Genomic DNA, 22168 nt, shown 5'->3' with positions numbered 1-22168 from the left:
TTGGAGGAGAATATGGGCTGCCAAAATAACCAATAGATCCATTTTGGATGAAGTGCAGCCGGAATGCTCCTTAGAGGCCAAGATGGCAAAACTTCGTGTCTCATACTTGGACATATTGTCAGGAGGGACTAGTCACTGGAGAAGTATATCATGTTTGGTAAGGTGGAGGGTCAGAGAAAAAGAGGAAGACCCCCAACGAGATGAACTGGCTAAGTGGCAGCATCGATGGACTCAGCATGGCACCAGTAGTGAGGTTGGCCCAGGATGGGGCAGTGTTTCGTTCTGCTGTGCATAAGGTCGCTATGGGTTGGTACCAACTCAATGGCACTAACAACAACATAATTGGTAGCATCAATGGGCTCAAGCGCGGCAACAATTGTGAGGTTGGCCCCAGACCGGGCAGTGTTTCATTCTATTGTGCATAGGGTCGCTATCAGTCGGTACCAACTTGATGGCACCTAATAACAACAATAATTAACTCTAGCATCAAATTAACATCTGTCCTTGAATTAACTGCTGGTTTAGCAGTGTCCCAGAACTGGTAAAGTGAACAGCAGTGATACACAGAAGAGAGCACATAAGCCAACTTGTGTCTGAGGAATAAATGACCACCTTAATGAAGGCAACTAAAATGTTGAATACATTTCAGAAGAATGTTTTAAAGACATTGTTAGGCTGGCAAAAAAAGAAGTAACAATAAATTCCAGCAGCTAAAAATGGATGAAAGTAGGAACCTTAGGAGGCAATCAACAAAGCTAGCTTTTGGCTTGATGTTTTTGCATCAGATTTGAAAACTACATTGGGTGAAGGGAACAGAATATAATATGGTGGGCCTGGATTCCTGGTGTGGCTTGTTCTGTATGATAGGCAATGGAATGCTAACCACAAGGTTAGTGGTTCAAACCTACCAGTTGCTCCTTGGAAACACTATGCAGGGTCTTTATGACTCAAATTGACTCAAAGCCACTTAGCAACAACAACTGAAAGTGGGAGTCCTTATACTGGAGCCTTGAAACCCCTGGGATCCCAGCTTCAATGTGAGGGTGGATGAGAAATAAGAAACAAATACACTGCTCAGAAGCAGTCACGGGAACCCTGGTCCCCACACACTGTTTTGGTCTAAATTAACGCTCCCAGTGTTATCCCCAGGTAAAGACATTAATGTCAAATACTTCCAGGCTGGCAGGGCTCCTAGGCAACTGCTAGAGAAGCAAAACCAAATAATCTTTTTGTAGGAATATAACTTAAAACAATGCCTTTAGGAATTTCTCAAATAATAAAAACAAAAGAAACAAAGCGCCATTAGCAAGAATTTTAAAACATGACAGCAAAATTGGAATGCAAAGAAGATACTGAAATGTTCAGACACAGACGGTAACTATATTGCCGTAACTATATTGCCTATGTCTAAGACACGAAGGAGAAACTTGAAAATCTGACTATAAGGAACAAAAGACTATACAAAATTATTGTGCAGTGTTAGGAGGCTGGGGAATCTAAAATACAACCAACCACAGAGTTCCAAAAAGAACAGAAACAGAAAGCCGCTTTCTTTGAAAAGATAATGGCTGAGAATCCAAGACCACAAACCTCAATCCAGGAGGTCAAACGTACCCCGAGCACAATAAACACAAGTTCTTAAAGCAGCCTGAGAGACAGTCAGACAAACAGCTGACTCCTCAACAGCACCAATGGCCATCAGAAGATAATAGTCTTCCCAATGAGCTAAGACAAAAATCACTTTCAACCCAGAATTCTAACCCAATGAAACTAAACCCAAAATACTCATTTTCAAATAAAAAGTAAGAAAGTTATCACTGACAGATACTCATCTACAGAAATTCTAATCTAAAAGATGTAATTTTCAGAAGAATGTGATTCCAAGTGGAAGATCAGATATGCAAGAAGGATACAGAAAATTCTTGGCATATAGCTGGGTAAATCTAAGCTATTTTTGACTGAATGAAATGATAATACTGTGTAATTTGTGAAGAAATAAATATTAGATGGTGATTAAAGGTTTGTAAGGAGTTTGAGTTGCTTAGAAAGAAGGTACAGTTATGGATTAACAACAAATTTCATTAAATTAAGTAAACAAATATGCATGTGTGTTTAAAACACACAGGAAGATCACTAAAATAATAGAGTACACCTTCCAAGCGAGTTGAGGGCAAAAGTCAAATGTGGCAAAAGGTTTAAGTGCTATTGAGTCCCGAGTTGGTTCCAAGTGTAGGGATCGTCTGTATAGGGTTTCTGAGAAGTGGCTGGTGGATTTGAACCTCCAACCTTAAGGCAAAAAGCAGTTCTTTGTAAAAGATTAAAATTTAAAATTAGATGAAATGGATATAAGTTCCTTAAACAATACAATTTAGCAAAATTTAGCACAAGAAAATCCAAGCGATGTTATAAGTTTTAAGCAAATCCCTCTAACAGGGAGTAACAAAGAAGGTTTCTAAGATAATGGTAACTGTTCTTATTTTGTTATCTAGATGCTAAGTAAGTGTTCACCTTATTATATAATTTTTTAATACATCCTTTTGAATGATGTATGTCAAAATAAAAACAAGTAATCTGTTTTAGTTTCTTTAATAAGGGTTGTGGAGATACTCCTTGGACTAAAAACAGAATCTAACACGAGTACAATCTAAACCCAGATGGTGACCCTAGGGTAGAGAATAATAGTGACAGTACAAAAATCACCATCATCATGATTAATATTCATACTGAGTGATTCCTATGGGTAAAGGACTGAGCTAAGAGCTTTATATGTATTAATTCATCTGATGTTCATAATAACCCTATAAGGCTGGTGTTTGTTGTTAAGTACTAAATTGGTTCCAACTCATCATTACCAGGCTTTCTGAGGAGCGGATGGTGGGTGTGAATTCCCACTATGAGGTCAATGTGCTTATCCTATAGTTCTATACCTGAACTCTGACCCCATAAAGTAGGTTACTACAATTCTCACATAATTATTAAATGGAGACACCAGTATTGAACCCAGACAATTTGACTGCCTAAGTTCTTAACCATCCACTTCATGCCAAAACATTTCCCAAACTATGAGATTCCCTTCTTACCAGTTGATGGGAGAGATATCTATTTAATATCAGGATCTTAAATGCACAACTCTGTAAGACAGCAACACCCTTTTAGTGGCTATCATTAGAGCTGAGCCCATTAAAATGTATCATTCCAATGACAAGGAAATACTGAACTTCCAGCAGCTCTTCTAATTCATTAACGTATTTCTCACCACACCTCTATCAAACTATCAAAGTATTATAAAGTACATTCAATTCCAAATAACCAACTTGAGTGAATATTTGGTTGCTGGCTTCCCATAATCACATATGCCAGTTGTAGGGAGGAGAAAAGAATCCAGCTCTGAAATATGCTCTCTAAAAGTCCTACAATGGGGTGCAGATAGTCTAGTTCAGAACAGAAAAATGTCCTAATTATTCTCTGCAACTTAAAAATAACTCCAGGTGGTCTTGCTTTTATAATGATGTAGAAAAAGCCAGTTCCCATGGTAATGTGTCCACTTTAAGATGCTGATGAGGCATGTGAAGGGTTTCTCTCTTGACAAAGGACTGATTTAAAAACAGACTGATCCATTCTGTACTCTAATATGAAATTTCAAATCATATTTGAGGGTTAACCACCCCCAAAATTCTCTTAATAGCAGCTGAATTCTTAAAATAAGTCCAAATGCAAGCTTGGATATTGAAGGCAACTCAGATTTTCTTGGGATGCTAATGAAGTAAAATAAAATGTCTGGGTTTTTAAGATGAGTGCATAAGGTTTCTACATACTTTGTTTTTTACTTACTCTTTACACTCTTTAGACACGTGGGATGGTACTGTGTATTTGCAATCCATGATCATTGTCAATGTTTCACTGTCATTGGCTTCTTGAAAGGGGGGCTGCCCACACACCAACATGAAAAGGATCACTCCCAGACTCCATATATCTACAAAGAAAAGACATACTGTTAAATAAAGGACCACTTAGAAAGGGGCAAAACACCATTGGGGTTAAAAACAGGCTGATAATGTTCATTTATTCTGACTAATCAAAAGAATTTATCTTTTAAAGTGAAAACATCTAGGGAAGAAAACATAACCCCCAACAGGGCAAGAGACTTACCTGCCTTGTTCAATGTTATTCATAGTCACTTAAGGCCTAAGTAAGTACCAAGCACATAGAGGCACATAGTGAATGGAAAGTAAGTCTTCAATGGAAAGATGAGTTAGTTCATTCAATCGTTAATGGAAAGACCATCAACAGGAAATTAAGTATCAAGGCTCCCAAACCAGTGGACAAGACACTGCTGTTTACCCCATTACAACACACGCCAGACATAAAACAGATATTCTGAGACTTGAAAAGGATTTTGCCTATGGTCACAATCAACTCAGTTTCCCCCTCAATCCTAATGAGGTAACTAAGTTATATAACTCAGATCATTTTTATAGATAATAAAATCAAAGCTCAGCAATGGGAGAGCTATGACTGTGCTATGAAGCTGCCTGCCGATATTTTAAATACCAGCAGGCACATCCATGGTGGATAGGTTTCAGCTGAGCTTGCAGGCTAAGTCAGACTAGGAAGAAAAGAGAGGTCGACTACTGAGAATGCTTAGCCACTGGAAACCCTAAGAACAACAAGAGAACACTGTCAGATATGGTAATGAAAAGTCAAAGCCTTATGAAGAGCACCAGAATACTGTCTGATACAGTGCAGGAAGATGAGCTCCTCAGTTTGGAAGGCACTCAAGCTGCCTCTTCAAAGTAGAGCTGACTATGATTACTGGAATAAAGCTTTAGGGAACTTTATTTGCTGATGGGACACAACTCAAAATGAGGAGAAATATTTGTAAACATCCATTAAGAATCAAAACATAGGATGTACAAAGTATGAATCTAGGAATATTGGAAGTTGTCTAAAATTAAATGGAACTCATAAAGATTGATATCTTACGATGTCAGTGAGCTGAATGGACTGGTCTTGGCCATTCTGAATCTGACTATGGTTTACTATGCCAGGAATGACAAGTGGAAAAGGAGTGCTGTTGCATTCTTCATCAAAAACATTTCAAGATCTATCTTGAACGCTGTCTATGATAGGATAATATCCATATGTCTATAAGAAAGACCAGTTAATAATACTAGTATTCATATTTATGTACCAATAACTAAATGATGTGAAATTGAGGAATCCTATCAACTTCTACAATCTGAAATTGATCAAACATGAAGATTAGAAACAGAAGAAAATATGACCTTGGTGATAGAAATTATGCTGGAGATCGCAAGGCAGATTTCTGGAATGCCAACGATTTATTCAGTGTAAATGCCTTTTTTCAACAGCATAAAAGACTAGCTACACACATGGTCCTCACTAGATGGAATACACAGAAATCAAACTGACTACATCTGTAGTATGAGACTGTGGAAAAGCTCAACATCTTAAACCAAAACAACTCCAGGGCAGACTGCTCGTCTGCAAGTTCAAGTGAATTTAAGCAAGTCCATGAGAGCCAAACTATGACCCTGAATTTACAGACCATCCCAAGAACAGATTTGATGAACTAATGACCAAAGACCAGACGAGCAGTGAGATGACATCAAGAATATCAGACAGGAAGAAAGCAAAAGGTCATTAAGAAGACAAGAAGGAAGGAAAAAACCAAAATAAAAGTCAGAAGACACTATGAAACTTGTTTTTCAGTGTAGAGATATAAAGCAAAAGGAAGAAATGAGGAGCTAAAAGATATGAAAAGAAAATATGAAAGGGCAGCTCGAGAAGATAAAGTTAAGTATTATAAAGAAATGTGCAAAGACCTGGAGTTAGAAAACCAAAATTGAAGAACAGGATCAGCATTTTTCAAGCTGAAAGAACTGAAGAAAAAATTCAAGCCTCGACGTGAAATACTGAAGAATTCTATGGGCAAATATTGAATGATACAGAAAGCATCAAAAGAAGATGGAATGAACACATAGAGTCACTGACAGAAGAAATTCAAGGTACACTGAAGGCATTGGCAAATTAATAAGGCTCTGTAAAATGATAGAATACAAACTGAAATCTTTCAGCAAACTGATACAGCACTGGAGGAACACACTCATCTATGTCAAGATATCTGGAAGACAGCTACCTACCTGGCCAACTGATTGGTGGAGATCCATATTTATGTCCATTCCAAAGGACAGTATCATTAATATTACATGCCAAGTAAAATTTTGCTGAAAGATAATTTAAAAACACCAGCAACGGCGCATAAAACCGAGAACTGGAAGCATTTCAAGCCGGATTTAGACAAGCATGTAGAACAAGGGATATTATAGTTGTTGTCAGATGGATTTTGGCTGAAAGCAGAGAATACCAGAAAGATGTTTACCTGTGCTTTATTGATTATGTGAAAGCTTTCCACTTTGTGGATCAGACAAGCTATGGATAACACTGTGAAGAATGTGCATTCCAGAACACTTAATTGTGCTCATGAGGAATCTGTACAAAGACATAATGCAATGCATTGTTTGATTTCTTGACTGCTGCTTCCATGAGTGTTGATGGTTGATCTAAGTTTGACAACTCCAATCTTTTCACCATTTATCTTGATGGTATTTATTTGTCCAGTGGTGAGGATTTCTGTTTTCTTTACATTTGAGGTACAACCCATACTGAAAGCTATGATCTTTGATCATCATCAGTATGTTTAAGTCCTCTTTGCTTTCAGCAAGCAAGGCTGTAGTATCTGCATATCACAAACTGCTAATGAGTCTTCATCCAATTCTGATGCCTCGTTCTTCTTCATATAACCCAGCTTCTTGAATATTTGCTAAGCATACAGATTGAATACGCATGGTGAAAGAATATAACCATGGTGCATACCTTTCCTGATTTAAACCATTTCAGTGTCTTCTGTTCAAACGACTGCCTCTTGATCTATGTAACAGGATCCTCATGAGCACAATTAAATGTTGTAGAACACCCATTCTCTACAGTGTTGTCCATCGCTTGTAATGATCCACACAATCAAAAGTCTGCATAGTAAATAAAGACAAGAAAAATCTTTCTGATAGTCTTTGCTTTCAGCCAAGATCCATCTTAAGTCAACAATGATAACCCACGTTCCATGCCCCCATCTGCATCCCGCTTGAACCCCTGGTAGCTCCTTGCCACTGTACTGCTGTATCAATTTTTGAGTTATCTTTAGCAAAATTTTACTTGAAATTACCCAATGATTTCTGCATTCCGTTGGGTCACCTCTTGTTGGAAGGGACACAAATATGGATCTCTTCCATATTGGCCAGGTAGCTGTTTTACAAATTTCTTGGTACATACGAATAAATGCCTCCAGTGCTGCTTCAGTTTGTTCAAAGATTTCAATTTGTATTAATTTCCAAAGCCTTGTTCTTTCCCAATGCCTTCACAGTACACCTTGGACGTCTTACTTCAAAATCATTGTCTTTTGATCATATGCTACCTCTTGAAATGATTGAGCATAGACCATTTCTTTTTGGTCTAGTGAGTCTGTATATTCCTTTCATCTTTTGATGCTTTTTCCAGCATTCAATATTTTGCCCCTGGAGTTCTTCAATAGTTGAGGCTTGAATTTTTTTCAGTTGTTTCAGTTTGAGAAATGCTGAGTATGTTCTTCTCTTTTGGTTTTCTACTCCAGGTCTTTGCACATTCTGTTATAATATTTGACTCTGTCTTCTCGCGCCACCCTTTGAAATGTTCTGTTCAGTTCTTTTAGCTCCTCATTTCTTCCATCTGCTTCAGTATCTCTATGCTGTAAAGCAATTTTCAGAGTTTCTTCTGACATCCATTTTGTTTTTTTCTTTCTTTCTTGTCCTCTGAATGACCTTTTGCTTTCTTCCTGTAAGATGTTTTTGATGTCATCCCACAATTCTGGTTTTGGGTTATTAAGTGTTTAATGCAACTAATCTGTTCTTGAGATGATCTCTAAAGTCATATAGGATGTGTTCAAGGTCATATTTTGTCTCTTGGACTTGTTTAAATTTTCTTCCGTTTCAGCCTAAATTTGCATATGAACAACTGAGGGTGTGTTCCACAGTCTGCACCTGGTGTTGAACTGCAAAGTCAGTTTGAACAGCGAAGTCAGCAGTTCAAGCTCACTAGCCACTCCTCGGAAACCCTATAAAGGGTTTGCTATGGGTCAGAACTGACTCAAGAGCACACAACAACCCTAAATAAAAAGCAAATTTATCACTCAGATGGAAAAACATCATGCTTTTTTATAAATGGAGATACGAAGTTACCTATTTCGGAAGAAATCACAAATCATTTATTCATATGAGAGTTCAACTCAAAAAGTTTTCTAGACAAGATGCAGGCACAGCACATGACTACGTGACATTTTTATCTGTCACTAAAACACACTCATCTGCTATTTCCTTTTAAATTTAAAACCAAAATAATGTAGGTTCCACATTGCTTTCCAAGGGAATGAAAGCTTAAGGAAATAGCTCTTCCTTGGTCTAAACAAAACAAAACCTCAATGCCCCTGAGTTGATTCCAACTACTAGCAATCCTTATATTCCCAAGGCTGCAAATCTTTACAGGAGCACTTGGTGAGTCTGAACCCTTCACCTTGAAGTAAGCAGTTCAGTGCTTATCTGACAGTACTTTCAGGGCTCCTTAAACTTAACAGAGAGAGCAATAAAGGCACAAATGAAAATTAATTTAAAAAATTAAGTTATTTCTTATCTGTACAATAAATTTTAATAAGTATGCTTCAGTAGAAATCAGTGAAACAGATAGAGAAAAACCTACCAAAATTAAATGTTCATATACAAGGAGCTCTGGTAGTGTAGTGGTTATGAATTGGGCTGCGAGCCACAAGGTCAGCAGTTGGAAACTACCAGCGGTTCCGCGAAATAAAGATGAGGCTTTCTGCTCCCATAAAGATTTACAGTCTCGGAAACCCTGTACAGGGTTGCTATGAGTCGGAACCGACTCCCCGGCACATAGCAGTAGCATACATACATGAGTGTGAAAGGAGCCTAAGGATCACTAAATTCAGGCTCTTGAGGAGAATTTATAACCGTAATTCTAGAAACCTAATTCTAAAAGTTTTAAAGGAAATTTATATAGATAACATTTAACTTAAACCCTCTTTGTAAAACTTAAGCCTGCTGATTTTGATCATTGCCATCACTTTGAACCAATGGCAACTGCAATTAAAATCAGTTGCCACCAAGCTGTCTGAAATAGACATGTGTGTCAGGGGAGTAGTGTGTTCATAGGGTTTTCAAAGTAACCAATGGTCACTGATTCGAAGTCCCCAGCAGCTTCACTGGAGAAAGGACCTGTGATCTCCTCACGTAAGCAGCCTAGGAAGGCATGTGAGGCAGTTCTGCTCTGTCCTGCTGGGTCTCTGAGTCACAATGGACTGAACAACAAACAAACAACTAGAGATGACATCTGGCAGTGTAACCAGACAAAACTGATGCTTTAAAACTGTAACTGTATATTACATATATATATAAAACCTTATATATTTATAAATATATAAACATCATAAATTCTTAGTCAAAGAAAACTTCCTTTAATCTGTTAAATATTAACATTAATATCAACAAGGAAGTCCAATTATTAAAAAATGTTCTTTTCAGAACATTTGCCCAAACAAACGAACATTCTGCTCACTAGGAAGTGATACGTGATCATTATTAAGTGCATCAAATCAGTTCTGACTCATTATCCTATATAGAATTTCTGAGGTTTTAAATATTTGTGGGAGCAGAAGCCTTATCTTTCTCCCACAGAGCAGCTGGCAAAGTCAAACCTTAGACCTTGTGGTTTGCAGTCCAGTGCTTATCATATGGAGCCACCAAGCGCCCTGATATGTGGTTGCTGCTGTTGTTGTTGTTGTTGTTAAGTGCCGTTGAGTCAGTTCCGACCCATAGCGACCCTGTACAGGGTTTCCGAGGGTGTAAATCTTTACGGGAATAGAAAGCCTCATCTTTCTCCCGCGGAGCGGCTGATAGTTTCGAACCGCTGACCTTAAGGTTCGCAGCCCGATTCGTAACCACTACGCTACCAGAGTAGAAGCAAAAGGAAAAGAAAATGCAAGACAGACATATAATCTGTGTACACTGTTTCCAGTTAGTCTCAAATAATTTCTGGAGTATGAAAATATTCAAAGTTGAAAACTTTAGATATCAATTATATGCCAAGTAGTTTCAAAGCTAATAACCTAAGTCAAAGCATTTAAACTAGACAAGAACAGCAAAGAACTAAGAATAAGAGCCAAGGGGACAAAGTATTACAAAGACCAGATGGCCTTCTCACTAAGACAATATGACTGTTCGAGTGGATCATTTGTCCCATTTACTTATTCTCCACATGTTTTCACTTCTCTTTTTGCTCCACTTTTTGTCTTTGAATTGTCTTACTTCCCCATTTCAAGGGCCAAAGCAAAGAGAGAAAAGCTGGCCACCAAGCGAGCACAAGTGGTATGAATTTAACCAGGTTATTTCAAAATGTGTTTCCTGTCTTAGAAGTGGTACTAATAACAGTAATCTACCAGCTCCTCTTAGGAGTCCTGGTGTGGCGCTGTAGGTTAATGCGCCAGACTATAAAACTGTTTGAACTGCAAGGGGTTGATGGTTCAAGCTCACCAGTCGCTCCTTGGAAACCCTATACAGGGTCGCTATGGGTCAGAACCGACTCAATGGCACTTAACAACAACAACTACCACCTCTTAATGAGCTCTGGTAGCATAGTGGTTACAAATCGGGCTACGAACCTCAGGGACAGCAGTTCAAAACTACCAGCTGTTCCATGGGAGAAAGATGAGACTTTCTCCTCCCGTAAAGATTTACAGCCTCGGAAACCCTGTACAGGGTCGCTATGAGTCAGAATCAACTCCACAGCACATAACAACAACAACAATAGCAACACCTCTTAAAGCTGTTGCAGGCATTAAAGAATTAAGTCAGTATTCACCACAGAGCCCAGCACACAGAAAACCGCTGCCCTGCCCCTGTTCATCTATGCCAATCACTGTGAACAAAATAACTTAGATGCAATTATCTGTAAAGGGTTCCCAATTCACTGTGAGGTACAGCCAATAGATAACAGAAACAGGGTGTAGGTTAAGCTCCAGAAACACAGAGCCAATGGAGGGGGGCAGATGTGAATCAGCAGCTTGTGTTCCCATAACACTGGAATTGTTAAGACTAAGAATGGCACCAAGAATTGTTTATTATAATCAATCACCCAAAAATCAGAGAGGGAGAAAGGTGGCAACAGTCTTAGTATAAAAAAACTACAAAATCCACAGCTTCAATCTGAGAACCCAGGACTACAAGGGATCCACCCAGACTTTAATTGGGAGTTATGAGGACTTGAATTATTCTCACTTTTTAAATATGTTCAGGGAATTTTCCAATCATATTTAAAATATACATAAGTTAAAACCACCTGAATAATCTAATTTAACACTGATAATATCATCTAAGAGTCCTGGTGTGGCACTGTAGCATAAGCACAGGACTGTCAACCACAGAGTCAGCTATTCAAACCCACTAGCCGCTCCTTAGAAACCCTATACAGGGTCACTATGAGTAGGAACCGACTTGACAGCACTTAACAACCACCACTATCTAGTGTATATGCTTTCATTTCTGACTCAGCTATAGGTCTCTGGTTAATAAAAATGGAAGAAGAAAACATGACTCAATAAATAGAGTTTGGTTTAAAAAACAACAACAACCATAAAACCAAGAAAAGGTGGAAAGAAAAGAAAGCCAAGTACAGGAGGAAGCCAGGGGTCTGTCTTCCTGACTGCTCCCTTACTAAGCTGGAGCTAAGTAAGATCAGGAATGTGAGGACTGAAGTTTCATCTGCTAACACTCAGGAGCTTAACCTATCATCATATATGTGAATTATGCTATTTCCAGGACTGGGCTGGAATTCATATTACAAAGTTCATTCTAGGTGGGCTATGAAAAGCTTAAAATGGAAAATAAAACAGAATAAAAGAACACACTAATACGAGAAAAAGCAAATGTAAAAAGGACAGGGGCGTGGTCAGGACTACTAAGAGATTTTCTAAAAAGTTCGAAGTAATTTACCTACACAGCCAAAGAAAGAAGAATTAGAAAAGAATAAAAATGGGAAGATCAGAGAAAGGTTTTCCCAACAGTTTTCTTTCTCAATAAAAGGGGCTTTAAGAAGTTCATGGGAAAATTCCATCATCTTTCAATTCCACTTTTCCACAAACTTTTTGAAGTCCCCTCATAGAGCCAAGAGTCAGGAAAGACCCAAGAGGACTGGAGTGTTCTAAACCACTACAGATGAAGTAGGGACCAGCTGCCAGACTTTATGCAATCACCTTCTAGGTCCAACTGTGGTCACCATCAACTGACACCCGACCCAATACTAATGCAAGACCAATGCTTTCTTAGAATAGCATGTACTATTTCAGAACAGTTTTGATTCCAGGATCCCCAGAATGAAATCTAGAACTTGGGTTTCTTTGTATGCTATTCAGATATATAAGTACCCAGGATCTGAATTCCTATATGTTGTTGTTGTTCAGTGCCAGAGTCAGTTCTGACTCAGCAAACCTCTATAGGGTTTCCAAAGAGCGGCTGGTAGGTTTGAAACATCAACCTTGTGGTTAGCAGTCCAGTACTTATCCTACAGCACCACACCAGAATTCCTGTTTACACAGTAAGAACTTCTCCTTGTCTATTACCAGGAATTTTGGATTACTAAAGATTCTTTCTTGTTCCAATTAAAACCAGGGTTGGTTCTAAGGAACATAACTAGAAATTCTCTGAAAGTAAAAACTCTCAGGTAACTTGAATTAACAGAAATGAAGATTTCAGACAAGCTCATGGTTATCAATACTCTCGTTAGAAGCAAAGTTGTATTATTTAACAGGAAAACATTCCTTCCCTTTTTAAAAAATTATGTGAATGAATGCCACCATCTCATATTTGCTTTTTAAGAAAGTTCTCTCTCTCTTGAATACTAGACCTTAAATCCACTGGAATGCCCCCTGGGCCTTCAAAAATCCATGCTTATCATCTTCTCCCTAAAACTATGTGTTCCTGTCTATGCTCTAGCCTGGTCAATGGCCCCTCTAGGTACCCAAAGAAAGCCCAAGACAATCCAGACTCCTCACCCTTTGGGTCCTCCGACTTCCAGGTCAGGGAGATCCTGTCAATTCTATCACCCGCTTAATATCCTCAAAAGTGCTCCACTGCTGACCCTCCTCAACCTCCAACCTGGTGTCCTAAACCCACCAATGATTTTTACATCTGTACAGTGAGCTGTGATGACAGGTGTGGCACAGTGGGCTAATGCCTGCAGACTGCAAAGTCATTTGAACCTCAAGATTGGTGGTTCAAGCTCACCAGCTGCTCCTTGGAAACCCTATCCAGGGTCGCTATGGGTCGGAATCTACCCGATGGCACTTAACAACTTGGAGCTCCTTAAGCACAGAGCATGTCCCCTGCACCCTGCCCAACACAAGTTTGTTAAATGGAGTGAATCTGTAACTAAAGTGGTTATTGTTAGCTACCTTTGACTTTACCCCAACTCGTAACAGCCCCAGGCACAACAGGGCAATGCACTGCTCGTCCTACACCATCCCCACAACTGGTTGCAGAAAGGACCATTTTTACTGGGTAGATCCCCAAGTGATCTTTCTTCCTAGTCTGGAAGTTCTGCTGAAACCTGGTCTGCATCCTACCCCTGCAAAGGCTCCACTGGCAGATGGGTGGTATACCTTAGTCAGGGATGGCAGCTGTGGAGCAAACCCAGGTCTCCTTCATAGAAAGAACACCCACTAGCACCGAGCCACCACGGCCCACAAAGGCAGCTGAAGCGGAGCTACCAGGGCAGAGGGCAGCACAGTGTTACTCATGTCCTTCACATACAAGATTAGGAAAAGGAGATTAAGACGTGCTCAGTTCAGGGTATGGGAGTGTGCTGGGGGAGAAATCAACGATGGCAAACTGCAATTTATTTTAGCTAGCTGTTTAAGGTCTTGTGCAAACTTGTATTTTCAAGTCAAAAGAAAACAAGAAAAAGTTCAAGATGTCAAAGGGTTATCAATCAAACCCTGTGGATTTGAACATGTCCACACAAACACCAACTAGACATGCAGCAGTCACCTTTCCATGTAGCTTAAATCATCCTACAAACCCACTTCTCCCACCAGTCAAGAAGTGAACCTGACAAATGAAGCAGGAAAGATAAGCCACGCCAAAACGTCAGAGCTGGCTGATTTCTTTCAGCATGACCTAATGAAGAGAGCACACCTGGCTAAAGGTTCAGAGTCCCAAATTCAAATCACGTCATCAGTTAGCTGTGTGATGTTGGCCACGTTCGCTCCTGTGAGTGCCAGTTCTCTTCTAGACGACGTGACCACCACCGCCTATCTGGTATCTCTAAGTGGGTGCCTCTGCAAATAGTGCAGAGTCTGAAAGGACCGACAATGACAGTTACCCCTGGGTCAAGGAACCTTGTGCTGTCACAGCGCTCAGCTTCTAACTGAAAGGAGTGGAATCTAAACCCATCAGTGGCTCCATGAAAGAAAAGACCTGGCCACCTGTTCCCATGAAGATGACAGCATAAAAAACCCTATGGTTCTACTCAGTTACACAGGATTGCTATGGAACATTCAGAATCAACTTGACTACACGCAACAACATAAGAAAGGGACTACTAGGGGAAAGCAAAGGGAGATTTTTACTTTGTATTCAATATATTTCTGTTTCACTGGAACTCTCTTATAAGAATAGCATTACTTTCACAAAAAAAGTCATTAAAAACCAACTATGCATAACAGAATATTATGATGTGCACTTTGATTAAACAAGCACAGACATGTTTTCTCACTGAGAGTGATTCCCACCCACAACTCTGGAACCTGTGGTGATCTGTGAGGTTCCCTTATAGGATTCAGAAACCATTTTCTCCAGAGCCTACAGAGCTGCTTTGTTGTTATGTGCTGTGGCGTCAGTTCCAATACACTGAAACCCTGTATGCGATTTTCCAAGGAGCGGCTGGTTGGTCTGAACCATCAACCTTGTAGTTAGCAGTCCAGTGTTTATCCTACAGTGCCATACTATGACTCTCCTGCATAGCTAGAGGAAGAATTATTTTAACTTTTAGCACAGTCATTTGCTTCCAGGTTAAGAAAACTCAAAATATTAAATTCACTGTTACAAAAAAATCTGTATTAGTCTTAGAAAAAGAAAGGAAATAAAGGGGGACATGGTTTGGGAGTACAGAAAGTCTCTGGATAAATCTCAGTGACTGACAAACTTTTATACCAAGGAGTGGGTCTTGGCCTCATAAACTGGGGACAGGGGGCAGGGCAGTGATGCTGGTCACCTCACCCTCTAGTTCTATAGCCCCACTCCAGACCAAACTGGAGAGTTCTGGAGTCAGAGCCACCACACAACCACCACCCTGGTACATTCCCAGACAGCCGGTCTGGAGCCTCTGGCAGTCTCCAAATTTCCACCCAGCCAAAACATCCCCTCATGGTACTTTTAAGTACCTTGGTAATACAAAAAAATGTTCAAATTAATATCTTTCCAAAAGTATATCTTTGTAAAACTAGCCTTGTGAGCCCTAAGTACCCCTATTTATAAGCTTAACAGAAAAATCTCAAGCTTTCGTCCAATTTTCTTATACTACTAGCTGCAGGGACCCAGAGACAAAGAGCTCTGGAGTCCTGATGTGGCGCTGTAGGATAAGCTCAAACCCACCAGTCACTCCTTGGAAACCCTACACAGGGTCACTATGAGTTGGAACTGACACGCTGACAGGTAACAACAACAACAGCAACAACTAGTTGCAAAGTCTAAAATATTCATATATTAGAACTTTTTGTAGGATCAAGTGGCCATCCCTCATGGCAACATACATGCTTCTATTCATGACTTCCAATGAAAATCATCTTCAAAGCTGGGATCTAGTAGGGAACTGCTTTACCACTGAGACAAAAGGACTTAAAATTTTGTTTTAAGTGGTGATTTCACATTTCAAATTTCCCACAAGATTATGACAGATACAAAGATTTCACAAGTCTAACTTTGAACTAGAAAGTACAAATGTTTAGACTTAGTATCAAATCCAAAAATGTGCAACAGCAAGTCGATCAGACTATATAATACTGTATGCTTAGCATTTTACTAATCTGAAGTGTGCGCTAACTTGATGCTTTCGTTTATTAGCTAGTGGAGTTCTTCCCATAAACAGCCTGAGGTAATCTCACAAAATGGTTCACTACTTATTTGACCCAGAAAACCCCACAAAATCATGCAAATCAAGAGGTTCAAATCTCCAGGTCCATTCTAAGAACACCAGTGAAACTGTCCAGGCCATCAAAGGTATGCATATCTGAAAAGCCACCAAGTATCTGAAACATGTCACTTTGCAGAAGCAATGTGTACCATTCCGATGTCACAATGGTGGTGGTGTTGGTTAAGTGTGCCCAAGCCAAACAGTGAAGTTGAACACAGGGTAGATGGTCCAGAAGGAGTGCTGAATTTTTGCTGCACATGCTTAAATTTGCAGAGAGCAATGCTGAACTTACGGGTTTATTTAGATGTGGAATCTCTGGTCATTGAACACATTCAAGTTAACAACTCCCCAAGCTATGCCGTTGATCTTATAGAGCTCATGGTCGGATCAACCCCTACACGAGCTCCCCCTGCCACACTGAGATGATCCTCACCAAAAAGGTTCACACTGTTCCTAAACCAGAAGAAGAGGGGGCACAGAAGAAAAAGATATCCCAGAAGAAACTGAAGAAACAAAAATTTACAGCTCAGGAGTAAATTAGCCTTAATATAAAATGTAAATAAAAGTGAAAAGAAAAAAAAGACTAGTGGAGTGCTTTGGTGCTTTATTAATCTAAAAACATCAAGCCTGTAGCATAATGCTGAAATAATGCTAGCTACCATAAAATGAATATGTTGCTACTGTTACTTGTCATGAAGGCAATCCCAACTCACAGAAGTTCCATGTGACAAAGCAGAACTTCTCCTTTAAGGTTTTCTTGGCTATAATTTTTTCAGAAGCAGATTACAAGGCCTTTCTTTCATGGAGCTGCTGGCTGGGTTCAAACTGCCAGCCTTTCTATTTGCAATCAAGCACTTAACCACTGCACCACTAAATCTCAAGACAAATATACAGGACGTTAAAACATCAGGTAATAAAAACTGCCTACATACGCCAACTTTTGGCTAAGTGTTAAATGGGTTCTGTCAAAAGGCACAGAAAAGTTAATGCAATAAACAGCTTTCTCAGCACTGTGAGTACAAAGTCAGATGAGGTAGGCCCTTTCACAGCACTCATAAACACTCCCTAAAATGGTCACCCATGCCAAACTTTTTAACTTCCTCACTTGAGGATACAGAGAAATAAATAAGTTTTATAATGGCAAATTCAATAATAATATAACCAGATTCAAAACTCAAACGTTTTCTAAATGTCTGGTTTGGTCAGTTCTCCACGCATAACACAAAACTAACCATGTGGTTTACAAATATACACAACTTATCTTCTTATATTTAAAAAAAAAAAAAGCAAATACAAAACAACATATTCTATCTTCCAAGATAAACTTACAGTATGTCTGGTTTCTGGTAGGATTACCACTTTTTAGGGTCTGATATATTAAAGGTTAGCTAGAAAATTCTCACATATATAACCACAGATTTCCTGTTTTTAAAGTTAACATTTTTTTCAGATTATTAACATAATACAGGTTCAACTTCAGCTAAAATCCTATCAGCAGTCTATGGGAAGGCCCATACATACTCACTACCATCACAAACTATCTTTATTGCTTGCCTAGTAGAGAGGCAAAGGTAAATCAGATTTTGTTTTACTTCTATAGTTGATTATTTCCTAAACTTCATTAAGAAACAATTTGCATACAGTAAAAGTCACCATTTTTAGTGTGAGTATGGGGTCGTTCTGATAAACTCACATTCTTGCAACCACCAAATTGAGCTACAGAATAGCTCTATCACACCTTCAAAGTTCCCTTGGGCTTCTCCCTAAACCAGCTCCTGGTTACAAGTCTGCTTTAGGTCCCTACAGTTACGTCTACAAATGGAATCATACAACTTGCAGACTTTGCAATCTGCCTTTTTTCACTAACGCATCTGAGATTCACCATATCATTGCATATGCCAATATTTATTTTAGTTCAGTCTTTTCATTGTCGAGTAATATTCCATTGTATAGATGGCCCAGTTCATACATTTCAGTTTTAGACAATTATAAATAAAACCACTATAAACATCTGTATACACATTTGTGTGTAGACAAACTTTTGTTTCTGTTGTACAAACACCTAGGATTGAGGATGCTGTACGTTTATGCTTAGTTTTATAAGAAACCGCCAAATAATTTTCCAAAATAGCTGTACCATTTTATATTCCTACCAATAATGTACAAGTGTTCTGGTTTCTTCATATCCTTGTTGGCTCTTGGCTCTGGTTTTGAAATTTTAGCCATTCTAACAGACTTAGTTTGGGTTTTTGTTTCGTTTTGTTTTGCTTGATATTTTATTGTATTTTAAGAGAAAGTTTAAATAGCAAATTAGGTTCCCACTTATTAAGTTTTGTACAACCTGTTCCATAACATTGGTTATATTTTTCACTATGTGTCAATATTTTCATTATTTCCATTCAAGGTGTTCTATTTCCATTAATCTAGCTTCCCTGCCCTTCCTTAGCATCTCATCTTTGTCTTAAGGTAAATGTTGACCATTTAGTCTCATGTAGACATACAGATGACTAATTTAAAGGAGCACAGTGTTCCTGGGTGATACTGCTTATTTTATAGGCCAATCTACTTATTTGGATGAAAGGTGACCACTAGGAGTAGCTTCAGATCCAAGATCAAAGGGTGTCTTAGGACAATAGCCTTGGGGGTTCTGTTAGTCTATCAGTCCAGTAAAACAGGCCTTTCTTAGGAATTTGCGTTTTGCTCTACATTTTTCTCCCACTCTAACTGTGACCTGCTACTGTCATCCCTGGTCAGAACAATCAGTAGTGGCAGCCAGGCATCATCTAGTACTTCTGTTCTCAGAGTACAAGTTGCAGTTGTCACGAAACATTCATCTAATGGCCTAATTTCTTCCTTGAGTCTTCGGTTTCCTTCACTCTCCTTTCCTCCATATGGGAAGAGACCAATAATTGTAACTTAGTTATTTGCAAGCTTTTATGAGCCCAGATGCTACTCACCAAACTAGGATGTCGAGACTTATAATTACAAACTGTGCTATGCCAACTGACCTAGGTGTCCCTGAGACTATGCTCCTTAGTCTTAGAACCCAGAACCACAGTCTAACAAGGTGTTTGGATATGTCAAAATATCCATAACCATGCCCCTTATGTCATCATTATCTTTATGAACTATGTTTTTCCAGCTGACCAAATTGACCCATTAGACTATGGTCCCAAGTCTTCAAACCCAATAAACCTACCCTATAAAGTGTTAGGTTATGTCTTCATAGTACTCATAACTGTGCCCTCCATGAAGTTTAATACACATACATGAGCAGATTCATAGACCACATAAACATGTATAAACAAATGCCAGCAGAGACAGTTGTATATTCAAGTGCCTTCTTACGCACATATATGCATACAGCTCTACCTATGTAATCACACACATAATGGCTGTTATTACTTTTGTTGCAAAATTGTGCGTTATAGTATTTCTAATAGGTTAGTTTAAATTTGCAGGGTTAGTGATTTGAGCCCACCAGCCACTCTGCAGGAGAAAGATGAGGCTTTTTGCTTCCACAAAGATTAACAACTTCAGAAACCTATGAAGGGTCGCTGTGAGCTGAAAATGACTCGACGGCATTTAACAATTGATAAGCAAAGCTGAGCATCTTTTCATTTCTTATTTGCCAATGGACTGCTAACTACAAGGCTTGTGGTTCAAACACACGAGATGCTCCTTGGAAACCCGATACAGGGTTGCTATGAGTCAGAAGTGACTTGCAAACACTTAATGTATCTTCTTTGGTGAAATGGTTGTTCAAATATTTTGCCCATTTTTAAATTAGATTACTTTTAAAAAATTATTAATGAGTTTTGAGAGTTCTTTATATTTACTAGAAATAAATTCTCTAACAGATAAGATATGCAAATATTTTCTCCCACTCTGTGACTTAATACTCAAGTAATTATTGTTGTTAAGTGCTGGTGAGTCGGTTCCAACCCATAGCAACCCTATATAGGGTTTCCAAGAAGCAGCTGATGAACCATCAACCTTGCAGATCAAATCTACTCTGGAGTCCAGTACATTAACCTACACAGCGCCACACCAGGACTCCCTTCCAAGGAATTGTTGTTAAGTGATGTTGAGTTGGTTCCTATCCATAGTGACATTGTACAGGGTTTCTGAGGAGCAACCGCTGAGCTTGAATCGCCAACCTGGCAGTTCAAAGGGCTTTGCAGTCTGGCATATTAACCTACAGTGCCATACCAGGACTCCTTTCAAGGAACTATTGTTGTTGCTGTTAGGTGCCATGGAGTCAGCACCAGCTCATAGCGATCCTATGTACAAAGAACAAAACACTGCCCGGTCCTGGGCCAACCTCACAATTGCTGCCACACTTGAGCCCACTGATGCTGCCACTTTGCCAGTCCATCTTGCTGGGGGTCTTCCTCTTTTTCTCTGAAGCTCCACCTTACCAAACATGATATCCTTTTCCAGTGACTGGTCCCTCCTGACAATATGTCCAAAGTATGAGAGAAGAAGTTTGGCCATCCTGGCCTCCAAGGAACACTCTGGCTGCACTTCTTCCAACACAGATATGTTGGTTCTTTTGGCAGTCCATGGCATTTTCAATATTCTCCTCCAATACCATAAGTGAAAAGCATCAATTCTTCTACAGTCTTCCTTATTCACTGTCCAGCTTTCGCATGCACATGAGGTTATTGAAAATACCATAGCTTGGGTCAGGCGCACCTTAGTCCCTAAGCTGACATCTTTGCTCTTCAACACTTTAAGAAGGTCTTGTGCAGCAGATTTGCCTAATGCAATACGCCATTTGATCTCTTGACTGCTGCTTTGGTGAGTGTTGATAGTTGATTCAAGAAGAATGAAGTCCTTGACAACTTCAATCTTTTCTCCATTGATAAGAATGTTGTTTACTGGTCCAATGGTGAAGATTTTTGTTTTCTTTACAATGAGGTGCAATCCACACCGAAGGCTGTGCTCTTTGATCTTCATCAGTAAATACTTTAAGTCCTCTTCACTTTCAGCAAGCAAGGTTGTATCATCTGCATATCGTAGGTTGTTAATGAGTCTTCCTACAATCCTGATGCCATGTTTTTCTTCATATAACCCAGTTTCTCAGATTATTTTCTCAGAATACAGGCTGACTAAGTATGGTAAAAGAATACAATCTTTTCTTAATTTTAAACCATTCAGTATTCCCACGTTCTGTTCAAACAACTGCCTCTTGGTCCAGGTTCAGATTCCTCATGAGCACAATTAAGTGTTCCAAAATCCTCATACTTCACAATGTTGGCCAAAGCCTGTCATGATCCATACAACTGAAAGCCTCTGTGTAGTCAATAAAGCAAAGGTAAACATCTTTCTGGTATTCTGTGCTTTCAGCCAAGATCCATCGGACATCAGCAATGATATCCCTCATTCCACAGCCTCTTCTGAATCCAACTTGAACCTCTGGAAGTTCTCTGCCAATATATGCTTGCAGCCATTTCTATATTACCTTTAGTAAAACTTTACTCGCATGGGATATCAAAGAGATTGTCCGATAATTTCCGCATTCCGTTGGGTCACCTCTCTTTGGAATGGGCACAGATACGGAACTCTTCCAATCAGTCGGCCAGGTAGCTGTCTTCTAAATTTCTTGGCATAGATCAGTGAGTGCTTCCTGTGCCACCTCACTTTCTTGAAAGATTTCAATTTTATTCCATCTATTCCTAGGGCCTTCCTTGTTCTTTGCCAATTCCTTCAATGCACCTTAGACTTCTTCCTTCAGTTTCATTGTCTCTTGATTATATGCTATCTCTTGAAACTGTTGAGCAGCAACCATTTCCTTTTGGTACCGTAACTCTGTGTATCCCTTCCATTTTCAATAAATTTAGCCATTTTTTTCTCT

The 22168-nt window shown here is 39.2% G+C and overlaps 1 protein-coding gene across 1 annotated transcript in view; it reads right to left on the bottom strand.

The window, feature by feature from the left end:
* Positions 1–22168, bottom strand: part of SNRK (SNF related kinase) — a 93917-nt gene that overhangs the window by 27324 nt on the left and 44425 nt on the right. Inside the window, exon 3 of the mRNA XM_006868774.1 lies at positions 3832–3973. Within this exon, the coding sequence (XP_006868836.1) occupies positions 3832–3973 (142 nt within the window). The remainder of the gene's footprint in view (positions 1–3831; positions 3974–22168) is intronic.

This window comes from Chrysochloris asiatica, unplaced genomic scaffold (genome assembly GCF_000296735.1).
Source record: "Chrysochloris asiatica unplaced genomic scaffold, ChrAsi1.0 scaffold00124, whole genome shotgun sequence".
In the NCBI taxonomy this organism is placed as follows: domain Eukaryota; kingdom Metazoa; phylum Chordata; class Mammalia; order Afrosoricida; family Chrysochloridae; genus Chrysochloris; species Chrysochloris asiatica.
The sequence above is the reverse complement of the archived record's forward strand: the minus strand, read 5'-3'. Positions and strand labels throughout refer to the sequence as shown.